This window comes from Metopolophium dirhodum, chromosome 2 (assembly GCF_019925205.1).
Source record: "Metopolophium dirhodum isolate CAU chromosome 2, ASM1992520v1, whole genome shotgun sequence".
In the NCBI taxonomy this organism is placed as follows: domain Eukaryota; kingdom Metazoa; phylum Arthropoda; class Insecta; order Hemiptera; family Aphididae; genus Metopolophium; species Metopolophium dirhodum.
In genome coordinates this window covers 11273003-11293676 of record NC_083561.1, presented here as the reverse complement: position 1 = coordinate 11293676, position 20674 = coordinate 11273003, and the positions used below count along the sequence as shown (strand labels likewise).

General features: G+C 27.8%; 2 protein-coding genes and 1 long non-coding RNA gene across 5 annotated transcripts; 1 reads left to right on the top strand and 2 right to left on the bottom strand.

The window, feature by feature from the left end:
• Positions 1-692: 692 nt before the first annotated feature.
• LOC132938370 (tubulin polyglutamylase complex subunit 2) lies at positions 693-6139 on the bottom strand. The gene is made up of 5 exons (XM_061005163.1): positions 6043-6139; positions 5777-5923; positions 3049-3216; positions 1185-1657; positions 693-953 (listed from the first exon to the last, which is right to left on the bottom strand). Exons 2-5 carry the CDS (start codon positions 5856-5858, stop codon positions 777-779), a joined length of 900 nt encoding a protein of 299 aa, XP_060861146.1. The 5' UTR covers positions 5859-5923; positions 6043-6139; the 3' UTR covers positions 693-776.
• Positions 6140-6710: 571 nt separating this feature from the next.
• LOC132938369 (ceramide transfer protein) lies at positions 6711-20197 on the bottom strand. Of its 2 annotated transcripts, none has more exons than XM_061005161.1 (9): positions 19773-20197; positions 19357-19696; positions 10221-10345; positions 10006-10158; positions 8730-8930; positions 8386-8611; positions 8098-8306; positions 7770-7902; positions 6711-7042 (listed from the first exon to the last, which is right to left on the bottom strand). In XM_061005161.1, the coding sequence occupies exons 1-9, from the start codon at positions 19995-19997 to the stop codon at positions 6915-6917; spliced, it is 1740 nt and encodes a 579-aa protein (XP_060861144.1). In that variant the 5' UTR covers positions 19998-20197; the 3' UTR covers positions 6711-6914. The 2 variants fall into 2 exon arrangements, with proteins under 2 accessions (XP_060861144.1, XP_060861145.1); XM_061005162.1 differs by having other exon boundaries at positions 10221-10342.
• LOC132938371 (uncharacterized) lies at positions 12208-18829 on the top strand. Of its 2 annotated transcripts, XR_009663906.1 has the most exons (4): positions 12208-12406; positions 15569-15668; positions 15776-18341; positions 18400-18829. It is a non-coding gene; the product is annotated as an uncharacterized LOC132938371 (long non-coding RNA). The 2 variants fall into 2 exon arrangements; XR_009663905.1 differs by having other exon boundaries at positions 15776-18829.
• Positions 20198-20674: the final 477 nt, after the last annotated feature.

Sequence of the window (20674 nt, the reverse complement as noted above, 5' to 3'; positions counted from 1 at the left end):
AATAGATATTATATTTAGTAATGTAACGAGTAATGATGACCATGGACGAGATGGACTATCATGTCCGCAGATCGTTGTGGTGGATGGGTTGACGGGAGAAAATATCTCGGAGATTCGATAACCACCACGACACAAGAGCGTGTGCGAATACCTGTCTCTGGTTACGTTTGCAACATCATTATAGGTGAGTGGGTGACATATTTTTTTGAGGACCCAGTAAAATGTCCAGATGATCATAACTAATATTTATCTATCATATATTATACTAATTACAATATTGAGTAACTTGTACCTATATACAGATATGATATGTAGAGTGGGTCATAGTTGGTATAATAATTAATAGGCTTTAGTTCTTAACTTACACTTTTTTGAACTTTGGCACCACTGCATGCTGGTGACAATATGAAAGGCAGCCGCAACAGTTACGAATTACGACATCCGAACACTGATATTATCTATTTATCGAAAATATTTATATTACTCAATTAATTACTATAATAAATTGAAAATAAGTAAAGGTTAGTATACATATCTTGATATGAAACTAAATCTAATTATTTATCAACCACAAGCGCATGACGGTCAGAGCTCATTTTTTGTGTATGCAACTTTTTTATAGTTGAAACCATATTAATATGATTAATTCCAAAAATAAATAAATGTTTTTATTTTAAACTTGTATTATTCATTTTTTTCAAACTATTTTGTTATATTATATTAACTGTCAGTTAAATAAAATCAACAAATAAATAACTCAGTTCAAACTGAAACTCTTATTTGATTGCATTTTTTTTACTTTTGGACATTTTGAACGTGGTTTTTAAAATACTAGGATCAAAGTGGTTTAGCGGTGCGCTATCTGTGGTAGACTGTTCATCGTCGTCCAATTGGCCAATTACAGGAACTCGATCGGTCACGTTCAATTGAGGGGCCACCAAATTCATGAAAAACTGAAAATCAAACAAAAGCCGTTATATTCTGTATTAGATGTTCAATATTGTACAATTTAATAAGTAGGTAGTCAAAAGCATGGACTATAAGATATAATATCTAAGTATAATAATTAATAAAACTGTTAATATTATATGGACTGTGTAAAAGAAAATAGAAATTACGTCAAGGCGGTTGACAGCTGCAGTTGAGAATAAATAATAGGTGGGTAATAATTTAAACGAACCCACCTCGCCGATAGACGTGAGTCCCATGTCGGTGAATTTCAGTTGCCAGTGGGGCAGGCCCATGTGCACCAGCGCCTTTCTGAAATAGTTGCTGAAGTTCGGGGCGAGCAAGTGCCAGCGGTACGTGGTGTCCAGCAGCCAAACCGACGCTCCACTGGGCTCTTCGCGCGGATGCACTTCCGGCCTGGTCGCCGACGCAGACGCCGCCGCCCGGTCGTCGAGGTACACCAAGCACACGTGGCCCACGTCCGAGCTCGAGTCCAGCTCGAATATCTTCGAGTTCTCCGTGAAGTCCGGCGTGTTCCTGTCAGACAGCCGGTCCAGCAGCTGCAGGTCACGCATCACGTTTACGTTGACCGTGTCCGATTTGACGTCGCACAGCCGGACCAGATCGGACAGTGGGTTCACGGTGATGTTTCCGATGGGCAAGTTGGACGCACCGCCGATGGCAGCAGCCGTCACGTCAGACGTGATGCCTGCAAGGTGCATACGTGTATTGGTATTACGAAGGTGACAAGATGAGAAATTATAGGATAACATAACCTATCTCTTATAACCGTTGGTTCTAAATGGAAAAAAAATACGTAGCTAGATATGTACCTACTATGTTCATCTAATTATACAACTCATAATGCATTTATTATATTTTTATCTAAATAATAAATTATTATTCCCGTGACACAAATTGTGAATATACATATTATGACAATATGACATAATACCATGGTCCTCATATAATTCTATATTTTGAATGGATGCATAGTTTTTGTATTTCCCTTAAATATAGCTTATGCATCTATCATCATTGAATTTTTTTAAGAGATAGATAAGTATACAGCACAATTGCAAACTTTTCCTTTTTTTACCCGAATAATCGGACGCCTACATGATGCGATTAGGAACGTAATGTGAAAGTAAGTTATAATAGCTAATGAGTTACCTACATGGCTATATAATATGACGTGTAAATTCCTGGATAGCGTTAACCAAAATATCCTAAGTATTTTAATAAATTAACTGCATTTTGTATCACATTTATACTTATTTTTGATGTTTACAATTTTATTTTTCAGTAATTCACATCCTAAACCTCTTAATCAAATAAAAACCATAGTCCAAAAACGATTTATAAATTATAAATTGATAGTTTTCAATCGTATTAGCTACAAAAATTCCGTTTTCAACCATATTTATAGCGTAATAAAATATATATATTTTGTTTAAATTAATGTTCAAACTAACTTTAATATTATATAATATAGGTACTATATAATGTCATAAAGCTTGTGCTCTACAAGGAAAAAACGTTGGAGACCGACTGGAATTGAACGCGGTGTGACAATTTTATACAATAGCATTGATTTTATAATATTTTAAAAACAATCAAAATTGTAATAATAGGTACCAACTTACACAAGCGCTGCAATACAAATCTAATACCATAATAAATATTTTAAGACTACCACAACTTATATTATTTAATTTAAAAACAAAAATTTTAACAAACAGTAAGTTAATGATAATTTTTGTTGACAACTTTAATTGGGATAAGCCTGTAATTGAGATGCAAAATGATGAAATAGTTTTTGAGTGAATGTATTAAAACTATTACCTACGGGCTACGAATACAAACGATTTTGAAATTTGTAAATTGTATTTTAATAGTTTAAAAAAATACACATAATATTATGCTCCTATAGTATAATATTATATTGTTTATAATGTTTTAGGTACTGTACACTAATTGTACGTACTACGTATTATAAAAGAAAATAATATTTTATTCGGTGCGCAATCGGTCTATGATTTTACAAGCTAAAAAAGGTTTAAGTGCCGCAATCGTGAACCGTATTTTAAGGATAGATACCTTCGACTCTGTACGACCAAGTCAACTTGAACCCGTCGCACGACGCGTAAAACGACCTGACGTCATCCGGCAGCAGACACCCGTTCCGCTGCTCCCACAAGCTTATTTTGGCCTTGTCACACGGCAGACTCTGTTTGACCGTCAGATTTCTCACTCCAGCAGTGTTTTCTGCAATAAATCAAACGAAATTAAACCGAAAATAAGAGGGTATATTATAATTTAAAAATCTGTTTCGTCACGCGCGCTCATCTTATACTCCGCCGCAGCAAACGAGAAATCGTCCAATCGGTGGCTGCGGCACTGCATTTAACACACTAGCCGTACAACCCGACTTCGCCCGTGAAAAAACGACCAAATATAAAATACTATGCTGTTATATAGGTGTATCTTGGTTTTACCAGCATACTATATAATCAAGGCTATACCAAGGGCGTCCGCAGGGCGTAGGAATTTGTCAGGGTGAGCCAATATATTCAACTTTTTGTTTCACTATCCGATAAGTGATTAAGTATTGTTAGCAACATGTTTTCTTTTATATTATATAAGTAGGAAATGTAAAAATTATTTATGAATTATATGTAGATAGTTAGTTAAAACTTGGGTAATCTTACAGCATTTATTTAAAATAATTGATATGTAATTTTAAATTAATAAATGCATATTTTTTAATAAATACATTTTACCACTGATTTGTTGATTTTTGGTTATTTTTAAAATTAAATGTTTCTAGCATCATTCTAGCCAATGATCTATGAACATGTAATTTTTGAAAACTATATTTCATCTTAGATCCGTTTTTAGTGTTTTAACATTTAATATTGACATCCATAGTAATTAATATTATGTAATGCATTGGTAGATATATATCTATATATATATTATTTTTATAAAATAAAAATATTGTTACGATTCAATATTCAAATATCAGTAAATGCACCAAGGTCTAATCACAAAATATTTTTTGGGTAATCAAATATGTAAGTACCTAATATAAAATATATTATTTGGTATTGCGTAGAAAACATAATAGGTACCTATTAGATGAATAGCTGGTTGCCTGGTTACCTATCTATTAGAATATTAGATTGCATAGGTAGGTATTACACAATAGACATGTTAAGTCAATAAAAATAATTTCCATTCACTTTTTGCGTCTATTTGACTACCTAGGTTCCTATATGGTTCACTATTAGGGTAAAAATTTAAATGCAAGTTTTTTTAAAATCTAAAATCTAAATCAGCATTAATAATTTAATATATTATGCTATCTGGGTTATAGAGTCGATATAATATATAGTATTCTTAATCGAAGACCTGTAAGTACTAAATACGTATATAAAATAAAATTAATATCGCTGTTTTTTATATAAATAACATTTTGACGATTAAATGGTAAAAATGATGTGATCGTTTTTTAAATATTAAAATGTATTAATTATTAATATCTGAATGTTGAGAATATTATCATAAGTTATAAATATTTAGTTATAAGCAAGTAGGTACATCTGAATCTGGTTGGCAGCTATTTCCTATGGGCTATGGGTTATTTAGGTAGGTACCTACATATTTATAATTAAGCCAATTATATTAGCATTCCACAAGCAAAATTACGAAGTCAAGTCCTTGCGATAGATTCATGATTTTAGAAGTTTATATTTTCGTACTTTAATGTGCATGTCGTCGTACCCGAATGTGTTGTAGTTATGTACTTATAATATGTATATGAGACATGAATATTCTGCGGTTCTTAGAACTTTGGTGAACACGAACCCCTAATGGAAGATTTTTAGAAATCGCGGACCCCTTATCAATTTTTTCCTAGTACCTTTTTTTTTTTTACAAAATATGTCATGTTATTATAATCGATATTTTAATACTTATTTTAGGTAGGTATATTACAAATCATTTAAGTGGGTACTGGGTACAAACGAACATACACATTTATAATTATTTTTATTATTCAAAATGTTTAGGAATAGTGTATTAGAGGTAATAGGGACGGATCCAGGGCAGCTAGCCCCCCCCCCCCCCCCGACATATTATTTTCCAATTTTTTTTTTAATTCTATAGATCTTTATATTATTATATTCTAATCACAGATATCTATGTACGTATGATAATATAATATTTTATACATATCTGTGGACTATGCATTCAATATTGTGCAATATATGAACAATTTTAAATTAAGAAAGGAGTGTACCTGTATTGTAATTGTATTAGATCTTTGCTTTGGATTCGCGCCTGGGAAGCAACTAGTTTTTTTTTACGATAAGGATGGAACTATATGGAAGGGCCAGAAGGCAATTCGTATATTATGGTATATTTAATCAATGTAACTAGTATGCACGGCTTGAGCTATAGGCTGTCCTACAGTATGATATTGCTATCGTATATACCCAGGCCCCAGGGCATACGTATCCTGGATACGTAATACATACTATTACAGTAAAAGGTACATATTATATGACACTGAAGCTCACATACCTACCTATCAACGCTTGCAGGTGTCAAAAGTCTATACGCATAATTATTATAAATTAATGTCGACAGTGGGCAGCAAGCCAAGCCTACGCGTAAAAATCGGTGGGTGTCATAATATTATGTCCGAGTGGGACCGCCTGACCGCGAACAAGAGAGCGAATACAATAGCGACAGTAAAATACAAGTTATAACAATAGGAAATCGTATTTTAATGCTTTATGCTTTGCATGCTTTCGAAACTCACCGAGAACGGTCAACAGACCCAGAGTGACTTGGTCGTTGAACAAATCCGAAGTGACCAAATCCAGCTTATTGTTATTGGCCATGTCGCTGAAGACGTGCGGTCGAGCTGCAGAGACGGCAACAACTTTTACAGCTTTACTATAGGTACCTATGCACAGACGTACAGTTATTATCGGCTGTGCGGGTTGTTAGGCAACGACGCTATAATAATCGCCATCAACAACCCCATACACATACAAAACGATGATAAAAATCTATAATACCTACTATATTGTTAATAATATTATGGGTGAAGGAACGAGACAGAGGTAAACAAATACACGCTCGTGATGTTTTGGATAACGCATCGTGTGAATTTATTCTTTAAAATTTAGGTAGGACCTACTGGTAGGTACCATACCTATATCAGACTGACAAAAATAATGTTATTTTTCACACTAAGTGATCCAAATTAAATTTTTTATATATCAAAGATGGAAATACATTTTACATACTAAGAAATCTTCAGTTATCATGTAGGCACACAAGTCAAAAAAGTAGTTATGCAAATTATTCACATTTTTAGGCAATATAAATATAAAAATGAACAAAAAATTTAATTAAATAAGCTAGAAAACAATATTCAGTCCTATATCTAATCCATTGGCATTATTGCCATGTTCAAGCATTTCTATGGTAACAAACACCATGAATAGTTAATAGCAGTTTACAAAGACGTTATGTTTAAATATATATATTGTATATACCTATAATAAAAAAAAAATGCTCAAAAAAACTGTATATTAATATTACATTGAGTAAGTAGTAAATAAATATTTAAAAAACAGATTACAATTAAAATTGTATATTCAAAACTTAAAAAAATCAAATAAACTAAACAATTTATATGGTTTTTGGTATAATATGGAAGCCACAACATAATATGATTACAACAATTTATTACTTTAATAATAGTTTATTATGAAACCCGGGTTCATCTTTAACATATTATAATATACAGCATATAAATAATATGTATACAAATATATCACACAACACAGTGAAGGCAAGAATGGAAAATTACTAGCAATAAAACAATAAATAAATAAAGAAAGAATTTAACCAATTTGCAGAACAAAATAGTTCAATGATATGATCGTTCACAGTTTTATCGGCAAGTTTTTTGTTTTTTCTAACACATAAGCAGTGAAACGTTTTAAAAATTTTGGATATTCTCGTTTATACACAGCCCTGAGAACAGAAGATGGTGCCCAACCGCCTGGATTTACTGTAAAAAGAAACAATTCACACAATTTTATATTAATAGAATTCAATTGTATTATACTATGCTTTATAATGGATTAAAAAACCAATTTAACTTTTCGGCATAATTAAATTGCAACGTCTAATATATTGTACAATTTTGTAGTACTCAAATTATTTAAAGATGGATGTAAAAAGATTTATTATTTCAATATTTGAAATGCTCAAACAGAGTTTGTCTTTGCCTCATACCACCTATATAATATAATATTATATATATAAAAAATACTATATATTATGTAACATAAAATGAAGAAATACACTTTAACCATTCTAAGCTGCAATGTAATAAAACTATGCGTCTGCACCCAAGTTGTCTGGTGAGTATATTACTAAATTTGAAATAGTAGAGATAATCGTATCATGAGACCAGGAACTTTTTAGAAGTTAATGTAGTAGGTAAATATAATATTTCTTAATTTTGATGGTTTCCCTAAAACTAATACCAATGAAAACATTTACAAAATAAATAAGTTATATTTAATTGAATATATACATTAAGATAATATGGTTGATTTGATATTATAATAAAAAGAAATTTAAAAATTCCAAAAACCCAAAACATTTTTTATAGTTGAAAGTCTTATTAGTAAAAATTGTCTTTTTAAACCTAAGAGACAATATTGTAAATTATAATTCTAATGAAATGTGTAGTATTGTAATTTGTAAATATAAAACTATTATGTTCTTACCAACAGCACAATAGGTAATTTTACATGTAATATCATCTCGTTTTATCTCACGACCCTTTGCTGCGGGAGATATGATTGTTTGACCCATGAGAATAATAGTCAGATAAATACGAACTTGTTTACCTCCATTAGGCTGAAAATAAATAAAACATGAATATTAACAATTTCAATAATCTACTGAAGTCTGTGTTATTAAATGTATTTGTTTTCTAAAATATGATATTGAATTTAGTAACGTAACAAGTTAAAGTTCTAAAACTAATCAAGAACAAAACAAATTAAATATAAATGAAACGCAAGGAACTTTTTTAATAGCTAAATAACATACAGGATGTGATGGTAATTCTACTGAACTATTGACGGTAGCCCACATGTGAGGGCTGTCTTCAGACTTATTCTCTTCATCAGGAACATGTGTAAGATGTGACCAAAACGTAGCATCACGTTGTGCTGCAGGCCAAATGCGTTTATGTATCTGATGGAATAATATAGTGTCTTCGGCAATTTTATCGACGACATTCATTGTTTCTAATGTACCTGGAGACAAAATATTTTAACTTCATGAGTTTAAAAATTGTAGTTAGAAAATTTATAAATTACAATATAGTGGATATACCTTCCCAATCATATCTGTATTCAGGATAAAAAAAGTAATGACACAATTCTCGACCTGTTATTCCTTTCACTTGATGAGTTGCTTTCAGAGGATCAACAACTAATCCATCTTCTTCGACTTCTCTTCGGTACATCTTCATTTCCCCATCTTCGACAAATAATTGCCAAGCTCCTTTACCAAGACCCATACGAGCTGATCTAATTTGCTCGGCAACTACTCGCTCGATCTTAACACGCAACATTATAAATTAACTCAATTGTATGGTTAAATTTTAATTTAACATTTAGTACAAAAATATTTAAAATACAAATTTATCAATGTATAATATTAAACAGTGACATTACTTCTGGCCAATATGTATGTTTCAAAGAAGCATTTGTGGCAGCAGCTCTTATCAGCTCACCCCAATTGGTCTGAGCTGTTTGAACATTATTTTTAGTACATTGTAGTAACTGATCTTTTCTTTGTTTAGCATCCTCAGCAGAATTATCATTGGATGATTCAACAGCGTCATAAAATTCATCTTCAGCCAAAGTAGAATGTTCCTGTAAAATAGAACAAATGATATTGAACTGAGAAAACAAAAGTTACAAACAAAAATATTAAAATAATTTATGATCAAGCTATTTAGTTTATTTGGGTAACAGTTACTATAGTTGAATTTGAATTTAAAATAAGCCACAAAAACCCGTTTTTAATTTGATCAAATAGTACACTTTTTAAAATAAATAAATAATAGGTATTGTATTATTATAATTTTATTCTTAGAAAATTGGGACAATATAAGAATTAAAAAATGTAGTCACATTATTTTTAAATTAATGCTAATGAAAAAAGCACTATCATTAATAGGTACAATATATTATGTGAACCTACATAGTTTATAAATAATAAAATACTTAATAACATATTGAAACATTTTTAATGAGAAATATACAGTTAAAAATTCACTATTAATAGTTTAAACACTATCTACATTTTAAAGTCTGAATGTATAGGTTTTACATGATATATATATTTTTTGTCAGAAGATACTTTTTAAAACAGAAAAAATGCTTAAATTTTTGTTGCTAAAACTCATTTCAATTTTAAATCATAAAAGCATTGTTAAATCGTATTAAATATTTTATTTTATAATATTACCTTTTTAGAAATAGAACTCATTATGAACTTAACACGAAAACCGACAGCTTAAAAAAATTAAATGGTTAAATGTATACTATAACATTTAATGTTAAGTCAATGGTAGGTACTGATTATAAGTAATACCTAATAATTTACTAAAATGTAGAAGTAGCGATTCAAAATTTTTTTATCTTAATATTATTTCATATCTACTTTTATTATATTATATTGATAATATATTATTTGTACTATGACCAGTTCAGTAAATATGACCTCGTTAAAACACAAGTTCATTATAAACATTTAACAATACATATATTTTTGTAAACATTAGTTGTTTTAAGAACTTATAATTATGATGATCTTGAATTAATTTATTAATACCTATTAACTATAATATATAGTTATAGTATTTTTACATATTATAATGAAATTGGATGATTTATATTGAAATAGTGGAAAACCTACAGATAAATAATTAATAATTATACATACAGTTAAATCAGCTCCAGCAAGTACTTGGGCTCTCTCCTGATCTGTGAGCCCATCAACTAGAGATAATGTCCGTACTACTTCTTCTAAATCTTTCCGGTTGTTTATTTCTTTCTCCAACATAGATTCCCACGCTGTCTCTCTTTGATTCATAACCTTGAAAAAATTAGATATTAAAAAATGTAATAGGTAAATGTTATGTTCTGTTCAAAACATACTTCAATACAATGTTTTAAAATTTCTAAGATTCCAGACGATGTTGCTTTAAATGCTACTGCTTCACCTTTGAAATCTAAAGCTTCGCATGTATATTTTTGATAGGATTCATTTTTTGATACACCTTCTAGAAAAAAACAAAATATACTAAACACACAATACAAATAATAATTTTTATTGATAAGTGGTATTGATAATATTTAAAAAAAACATTTAAATTGATATATACAATTTATACACATGTATATATAAATAAGTTTACTACCAAACTAATGAATATTGTTACTTGCTAAGGTTTTAAGTTCAATAAATAGAATAACTAAGTAGGTACCAAATCTAATGCATAGCTTGAACAAAATAGTTTGAATTGGTTTATGAGTAGAAACGTGTCATAAAATTAATTATAATAGGTACAATAAAACTAAGTTATCACTTAGTTTCACCAATCACCTAAACATTATTTATATTAAGGAAATTCTACATTTTTTTTTTGTTAACATTTTGTTTGAATGTAAGCTGACTTTTAAATTAACACCTAACAACTTACTATTTATATTCTAGAAATTAAAGTAAAACATCTTAACAATTATAGTTAAATTTTATTAATTTATATAATTTCATCAGAAGTATTTGTTTCATAATAATAACTCATTAATTGTAGTAATATTATACCTATTGACCTATATTGTGTAGTTTCCAATTAATTTTTTTTTAATAATAATAATTATTATAAATATAAGAACACATAATATTACAATTATTTATCATCATGTAACAGTAATTTAATCAGTTTTTCTACAGGCGACAAAATGACAATTATATGTAAATATGTACTTACATTAAATAATAAATATTTATAATAAAGATAAACAGAATTTCATAAATAAATACTTATTATTTACTATTTAGATACTTAAATTATATGTATGAAGTTAAGCAAGAGATTAGAAATTTTAAATAAAATAAAATATATTCTGTAGTAATAAATTGTAAACCATACTTGTATTGATAACATATATTTTAAAATACCATGGCCAATAGAACGTGTGTGGTAATAATTAGTTAAAAGGTTAAAAATGTATACATTATATTTTATGCACTGTATTATTGTATTGTCTGCAAGTTACATACTTCTTTATTTCAAATTAAATACAAATAATTAATAAAATAACATTATACTTTCAAATTCTAACACATAAAACTAGAAAATTAAAAGTTTATTTCTTGGGCAAATAATTATTAAATTATACTTATTGATAAATAAATAGGTCATTAAATTCAATGTAATATAAAACCAACTATAAATTAATTAGGCAACATTAATGTATTTATATTGTAATATTTCTAAAAACCTAGGAATGGTGAGAACAATTTATTATTTTATCTGAATTTGTGTGACATAATTATCAATAAAAGGGTGAATCAGTAAGAGCTTCTAATAAACTGAATGACATATTAGATACTAGGTAATATTATTAAGACTTAAGAGCAATACTAACAACAATTTTTACCTACACAGCTAAGGCTTAGCATATCTAATCTATCTGTTCACTCTTCATTACATAAGTTTTCAGTAACTGAATAACCATATTTCTTTCAGAGTTAGAGTAGAATTCTTAAAATAAAATAATTTTTAAAATATCAACAATCTTACACACCTATTTAATAAAAAAACAAAGAGCAATGTTTAGCTGTTTTTATTTAGCTTCAGTACAACAATACATTGGTGTTTAAATTAATTTATGTTACTAAATAACAGTTTAAAAAAATGAGCATGTAAATAAACCATATTTACATATCTAACACTATTATACAGCACAACTTTTCTATATGACAAATACTATTGTCTATTGTTGTATTGAGCTCAACACATCCAACTTAAAAAGGTCACAAATAAAAATGTTACTGAAATATGCTGTTTGATAATAAGTAATAACTATTGAAAAGTATGTAGCATAAAATTAAATATCAGTACTAGTACACAAAAATATTATACAGTATCAGTATAACATATAAGTACTTCTGAGCAATGACAACAATACAATACCTACATCAGTTAATAATTCTATAAAATATTTTATTCTACGCAAAAGAATATCATAGTGACCTATTTATTTGGTTCTACAATAGTAATTGATTATTTATTTCATAACAATTAAATAATCACTTGTTTAAGATTCTTAGCAAAGTATGTATTATTTTATTTTTTTAAATTATATTTTATTCTGTGAACCATTTTTTGAACAGATGCTCAAACATTATCATACTATAACACGTTAAAAGATCAAACATCGTAGCATGGGCTTAGCATAGTACTTGAAACCATTTAGGTTATTTATCGATTTTCTTAATAGAATCATCAGGCATAACAATTTATAAGCATAAACATTTTTTTAAGTAGTGTAATTTATAACTTTTTAAATTTAAACTCAAATCACTCAAAAGTATTTTTTAATTTTTAAATTCAAATAGTTTATTTTATTATGTAAAATTATAATAATTACCCTCAGTATTAAGTAAAACATAATATTAAAATTAGTTAACTTACTTAAACAATTACAATTAATTAAAAATCCAATGTAATAAGACAAGTATTATATTTTATAATCAATGCTGTTTATTAGCATTAGTAAAAATAACTGAATTATATAAAAATTAAATATATTCAATAAATTTAATAATTCTTTATTTTTTAATTGTAAACATCCGGATAGGTTTTAAATAAAATTATATATTTGGTGTAATATTATAAAAATATAGTGATGACTGATGATCATAATTAATGATGTGCAAAGTCTACTCTTTTATCACCTTATTTAAATATGTTACTAAGATACAAGTATACACAGTACATTAGTAGAGATTTACAATTAGTAAATTTAATGGAGGATGTTTTACTTTTAAGGTACATTTTTTAAGGATTTTTTTTTTAATTATTAAACTTTTCTTTTTAACATCATATTTAACAAATATTTATATTATGCAAAAAATGTTCAATAATCAACAATAGTATTCCCACTATTTTAATTTGGTTAGCAAATTTTAAACACTTCATTAAAATTATATCAGAAATATGATATTCATATTTTGTTATATAGGTACCTAGGAAAAATAAATTCTATCATCATGCATTACCTATTTATATATAAAAAAAATTGAAGCTCCATTTTAGAGATTAAAACAATAGATATAAGGTATGTACAAATTTACTTTCTTAATGGTTAGTGCCTTATTTATTATACATAAACTTTATTACCTACAATCTTCAATTATTATCAACAAATTAACATATTATTATAATATAAGCTTCAGGTATATTACCAAGTATATTGCCAAAATGTGTAATACTTATATTCAAGACTGGGCAAGTTAATGATATTTTTTAACTTGATTAAATTAAGTTGAGTAGTTTTTTTTTAAATTAAATTAAAAGTTAAATTAATAAACATTTTTAATACACCAATTAAATTTAAATTAAGTTAACAAATACTATAAACTTTACCAAACTTCAAATAATAAGTTATGTTTATTAAAAAATAAAATTAGAAAATTAGAAAAAACTACTATAATATTTCTACTTATAAGACGTGGTAAATATTATATATATATAAGATTTGTAAGTTACAGTTAGGTTATTTTAAATATCTATTAAATTTGAATAACAGCGTAAACTGTATGAATTATGATTTATGAATGTATAAATGTATTATACACTAGTATAGGTAGGTAGGTACATTGTATTTGTAATACAATTATAATATATAAATCGAAATGGTCACAATTCATGATAATTATACAATAATTGGGTTAACCCATTCATGGGTTAAATATTAATAAATAATAAGTAATAACTAATGAGAACTTATCAGTAAATATTATGAATTGTGGCTTCATCTATTGATGTCTCTATAACATTATAACTTTATATGATATACCATTTGACAATTTTATATGAATAAATATTTGAGTATGAACAAGTTTAAATTTACAAAACAATACATTGAAAAAAGTTTAGGTATATTTACATTCATTATTCAATTTTAATTCATAATACTAATTTTAACTACAAAAATAAAGTTGGCTATCACCATTTAGTATTTTTTTAGTAAAATTGTATTTAAATTTATATTACTTTATCCTCCTAACCTTATTAATAAATTAGATAGATAGGTGATTTATACACATTTTTAATTACCAATGATACAGACATTAGAGTTCTAATAAATTAGACATCTGATAAATAATTAAATGAATAATGAGTGTTTGATTAAGTTAAAATATAACTGTGATGGTAATATTTCTGAAACCAATATATACTATGTAACAAATATACTTTATGGCAACATAATAATGATATTATTACAATTAATATTATATTTTTTTACTAGTGGGAAAAAAATTGTAAAGCAGTTGGTGCTGTTGTGGGGGACTTAGATAAAGCTTTAGTTTAGCATACATTAATTGTCTCGCTGAACGTAATATAGGTTGCAGACAGGTAGAATGCATACTCTACTTAATATAAGTTGAATATTTGTCTTATAAAAATCCATGGTTTAGTTCAAGGAAATAAGCGTTTTATTCATCACGGCTTGAAGATTATTGAAAACCTGTATTTAATTATCTGTTCAATGTATGTTAACTACTAATATATTATTAGATCACTGACAATGCAATGTCATAGGCATAAATACTTTTTTAAATGTTAAAAAAATATATTTATATTTATACAATACACATTTAAAAGAAATAAAATTAGTATAAAGAAATATTATTAATACAAATTGTAATTTGCTTAATTTAGGATGTCACTAATTTTAATTTGGTTTAATTATCAAACTGTAAAATCTAAAAAGGCTTATTATTATACCTAGTATATTTGATAAAACAACAATATTAAATTTGGTCTCTATAATTAGAGAAGCATAGTAATAAACATACTACAAATAATAATGTAAAATATTACAGCATGGTTTTATAGCATTATTATATTATATACATATTGTACCTACATTATAAGTAATAGGTTTCAGTGGGAGGAATCCACATTTTTTGCCTACTCACTTATTTATTAGTTATAGTATTCACACAAGAAAATGTTCTCGTTTTGCTTCAAATTTGAATATTTTGCAAATCTGTATTAATACCAATACATATTATATTATCAGGATCCTTTAGAGATACCTCTAGAGTTCCTCATTTTTTTTATCAAGTTAAGAAGTGTTAATAATATTTGTATGCTTTTAGTAGACAGTTTAAATCCAATTTCAAATATCATGATAATTTATTAACATCCTATACTAATATTATAAAAATTAAAATATAGTTAACAATTGTTACATACTCCATTCAGGTTGAGAAACAATTCAGTGGTCAACTTGTGAATTGGAGCCCTTCGCTACATAACAAGCATAACGACATACAGATGTTAGACTTTGTTAGATGACATACAGGTATTGCTTGATAGCCACTAATGAAAACTAGTCACTGCACACATTTATTATCCTGAATAGAGGTAGTATAATTAATTATACTTGGTTTTATTATTTGTTATTTATAGCTAATGACAAACTTAAACAGCTGTATAAAATGCCAGACATTTTCGAAATTAGAAGAGACGCCTCCAATGGGAGGGCCATGCTTAGAGAAAAGAAGGAACTTAGATTCAAACTATTCAAAATAGCGTGCCAGAGGGAAGAGACCCTTCGGACGTCCAAGGAAAAGATGGGAAGATCAGGTAAAAGGTGATGTCGAAAACTGTAGCCCTGGGAAGAAATGGCAGGAGCTAGCAATGAATAGATAAGAATGGAAGGAAATATGTTGGTCAGTAAAATCTCAATGGTTATATACAAGAAGAATAGGAATACTTTTGTTAATATAAATAAGCTATTGAATAATGTAACTTAGCCATATTAATAAGTGATAATTAATTACTAATTAATATTTATTCAGTGTAGACTAACATTATCTACGTCAAGCATTGAACATTATCAACAGCATGTTTATATTAATACTCAATTTATTCAACTGGTAATAACTTTTATATTATGAAGATATTAAATTAATTATTTGAGGTTATCACCTTACTCAGACAAAGGGGTACAGAAAAAATGGGTAGTCAGAATAAAAATCCTCCAATAAAAATTCACAAAAAACAAGTATTTCGATACCTAAATTAAAACATAAAAAAATAATAATTTCAATATAATATAGGTACTCAATTAAATTGTATTAGTTTTTTATTTTTTAGAGAGCTATATGGGAGTAACAATAACTATTTAATTTTTTTTATAGAATTAATCATATTATTTTTATATGAAAATTATAATATGAAATAAATAAAAGTACATTAAATTTTATTCAATGTTTATTTTAAACGGTAAGTGTAGCTTAGTTTTTTAACTTTTATTAAATAATAATTATTAAATTTTTGTTGAAGTTTGATTTTTAATGTTTAATTATAATTGTTAAACTTATACAATATTTAATTTTATATATTAACTAGCTGATCCCGTGCACTTCGTTGCCCGTTAAATATACCAACTCTATATGACTCAAACTTTGTTCAATTCGTTATTTAATATTCGATGTTTGGTGTTCAAAATTTATCTTAACTTTTCCGTTTCCCGGAATAAAAATTCTGATTCACAGCACTATATTATCAGGTAGATAGCGGACCCTGTGCTGTTTTTACGTAAGTGTATGATTTAACTCTAAAGTATCAAAGTTCTACCAAGTTTGTTGTATTCCACCTATGGTGAATTAATATAATCAATACAAAATCCTAACCTAACCTAACCATACTAAAATCCAATAAATAAAAAAAAACCAAATTTAACCATTTTTAAATTAGCCTATCTTCTTTCTAGAGGTCAAATCAACACACAAACATTAAATTATTGATTAATTGTTTTTTTTTTTTTTACTAAACTAAATAATTATAATAATTGTTTGAATGTTATTTATTTTCAGCCAGCGACTATTTCTTACTAAAAAAGGTATAGGTATACAATTTACACATTTTTTTAAATTAAAATTAAAATTAAGAAATTCCCACAATATATCTTTATAAATTGTAGCCTATGTGTTATTCTGATGTATAAGCTATATTATTGCAAAGTTTCATTAAAATCCATTCAGTAGTTTTTATGTGAAAAAGTAACAAACATATTATGTACAAACTTTCGCGTTTATAATATTAGTAGGATTAATTATCAGTATATTAGATTTATAATAAAAATAATAATGATGTATTTATTTAACATTTTAAAAATATTGATTCAATCACATGAAATATCCTTTGGAAATGTTGTAGTGTGGGTATTTTTTCCCAAGGACAAGCATTTGTGTTTCCGGTGTTTTTCAGAGGATTTTTATTCTATGATTTGATATAGGACACCCACAGGCTTATTAAATTACTTTGTAAATGTCATGATTTAAATATACCGGGTTTGAGTCACCATTGTTACATAGGTACATTAACTAGAGTCCGTGTCAAACTAACTGACGGTTAGAAACCTTGCCCAATCGAAGTGGTATATTTTAAGTAACATACACACACAAAAACCATAACGCTCCAAATTAATTTGAGGTACCAACTGCAGAATACCTCGCCAGTTCGTTTGACGCAGACCATTTAATAGTTGGTGAATTACCAAATGCCCAACATTATACAGAATCTATAAATTAAGAAATATTCTATAAGTAGTCTGATAGTAAACACAGTAAAAACCGTTTATAATGACACTGGTTGTAATGACATATTGGGTGTAATGACCTTAGATTAAAGGTCCCTGCAAAACTTCTATATTTTATGTACTAATTTGTATTGGTTATTATAAAGTCTATATAATGAGTCATTATTATTGACTGCATGCATGACGGTTATTTTGGTTATATTGGAAAAATATTTTATCTATAATGACTTAACTTTATCGAAGGTATTATTATAACCGATAATCCTGAGCGATAATATCAGCATATTAGATGGTATATTACTGATTTTTAAAGCTTGGGAAAAAGTATCAGAGATTACAATTCAAAATTGTTTTCGTCACGTTGGTTTCAATAATGCGATACCACAACAAGCGGTCCAAGGAGAACAAGAAGAAGACATAAGTTTCCGAGTAAGTTTCCCAAACATAAATGAATATGTTAACTTTGATAATGATGTGCTGACTTCAGAACCATTAAGTGATCAAGAATTTATTTCCTCATTGATTAACCAACCCAAAGAACCCGAGGAAGACGAAGAAGCTGATACTCCAGATGAAGATTTATCTATTAGTGCAGTGTTCAATGCAGCAAAAATGTTAGCAAATTATATGGCTCTGAATAATAAGAGTCCAAAGATACATTTTGAAGAACTAGACAAAAAAATAGAGCATGATTTTTATACGAAGTTCAATCTAAAATAACAGATTTATAAAAAAAATAATAATTTAATTAATTAATTTAAATATGTACATAATTAAATGTTTTTATCTTTACTTCTTTTTTGTATTATACATTACATAAATAAACAATAATAATAATGTGTATTGAAGTTACAATTTTTTTTAGTCATTTTAGTTATAAATACAACCGGTTTCTACTGTAATTAGCATAAGAACAATGTAAGAAATGCACATTTTACTTAACATTTGTTATGGGTAATATAGATAAATAACTTGATAAACTTTATAATAATTTACTAAAATCTGAAAACCCTTTCTTGAAACAAATACCTCCTGTCCATAATATTGATAAGTGATAACTACCTATTTTACCTTATATTTTTTTATTCAATAACATAAAATTGCATAGAAAAATGTACCTAGGTAGGAAACTTATGAATTACCTTATTAAAATAATCATAATTATTTTATACTTTAATTTAAATTACAATTTAAAAATAATAATTTCTATTTACTTTATATCGTTCAAACTTATTCATCACAATGTAAAACAACATTATAACAAGGCCTAACCAACCTGACTAGTTTAAACAGTTATGTCAATTACCTATCTATCTTACTTAATACTTTATAACATAATAGCAAAAAGGTATAAGAAAATTTGTTTTGGTACTTAATCTAAAATTCTTTTAAGTATTATAGACATTAACATATTCCATGGAAAAATTGTAAATAAAATATTTACCGTTCGAAGAGGCAAATTCTGCTAAACATGTATCGAAATACATTTGAAGTCGGTCAATTTGGTTGATTAAAATACCCCTAAATGCTACAAGTTCATTGAGTTTATCTTGCAAGCCTTTATTTTTTTTAAACACCGGTGACATGGTTGACATATTACTGGATAATATAGAAAGTGAACTGCCATTGCGCTTCAGATTATTTTCACTGCCGTACCCAGATTCAGCTTTAAGCGAATCTATGACATCTATCCAATGATTTTTAGTTGCTGATGAGTCAGCCCGCAAATACCAAGCACAATCGTTTAGCGACACATCAAAACGGCAATCATCTACTTCGTGCACCTAAAAAATTAAACTACTGTATAATTAATAAATATAAATTATAAAACTGAACGCTATTCCTTATAAATTATCATACCTTGACAGTTGCTTTCAGAAGACTTATTGCACCGCGGCATCCGCACTCTGTTTCCGATTGTGATTTGAAGTACAATAAGGTGCCGTTCTTCAGTACGAAATAGCGCTTTTGCCAGCCGTGTAAGAAGTTGGTCCACTTATTCAGGTACCCTTGCAGTTCAATTCTGACTCGATCTTGGGTGTCTTCATCGTCTTCGTTGATCTGGGCTATCGGACACTCTGCCATCACACTGGCTCAGTTTACTTTGTAAGATCGCTATAAGTACATTTCTTCCGAGTATACATTCAACTATAATAGACTATATACGACCGTCGTTAAACAAGCATTAATTGTACAACCACGCCTAAACAATTATTGAGCCATTAAAATCACTTGAACGCCACAATAAAATGTACTTTTGGTAATTGAAAATAATATTATTATTGAATTCTTTATCATGTTTATCACTGGCTATGTGAGTGTATTTCCGATAGTAATTTGTTCCAATCATGGGCAGTTACAGTGCATCCTCAACAGACAGCGAAATATGATCGTGTACAAGTCACAACCCTATGTCACGCATTTAAAAGGATTCGATACCGTGATTTTCTGTTTTTGTCTAACACACAGACGTGTTTTTTTCCAAACATACCAATTGATTTATTGAAGCGATAAGAAATCTGAAAATAGATTTGAATACGTCGTCAATATTCTACTATTTCTACTTGAAATCGACTTTCCTACATGTTTGACATTATCCCCCAAATTCCTAAAAATGTCATATTAAAATAGAGTATTTAAATTTTTGGAGAAGTTGAAATCAAAAATTCAAATATGTAGGAAAGTCGATTTCAAGTAAACTTGACGACAAATTCTAATCTGTTTTAGAAATTCTAAATTAGAATTCTTATCGCTTCCTTAGA

Excerpts from the sequence above, each read along its gene's own strand:
- LOC132938369 (XM_061005161.1), bottom strand. The coding sequence starts at position 19,997 with ATGGCAGAGTGTCCGATAGCCCAGATCAACGAAGACGATGAAGACACC. Across the intron at positions 10,346-19,356 it reads AGAATTTGCCTCTTCGAACG|AAGGTGTATCAAAAAATGAA; the intron begins GTAAATATTTTA and ends GTTTTTTTCTAG. Across the intron at positions 8,931-10,005 it reads TTGCTGGAGCTGATTTAACT|GAACATTCTACTTTGGCTGA; the intron begins GTATGTATAATT and ends TCTATTTTACAG.
- LOC132938370 (XM_061005163.1), bottom strand. The coding sequence starts at position 5,858 with ATGGCCAATAACAATAAGCTGGATTTGGTCACTTCGGATTTGTTCAAC. Across the intron at positions 3,217-5,776 it reads GGGTCTGTTGACCGTTCTCG|AAAACACTGCTGGAGTGAGA; the intron begins GTGAGTTTCGAA and ends GATTTATTGCAG. Across the intron at positions 954-1,184 it reads GACTCACGTCTATCGGCGAG|TTTTTCATGAATTTGGTGGC; the intron begins GTGGGTTCGTTT and ends TTTGATTTTCAG.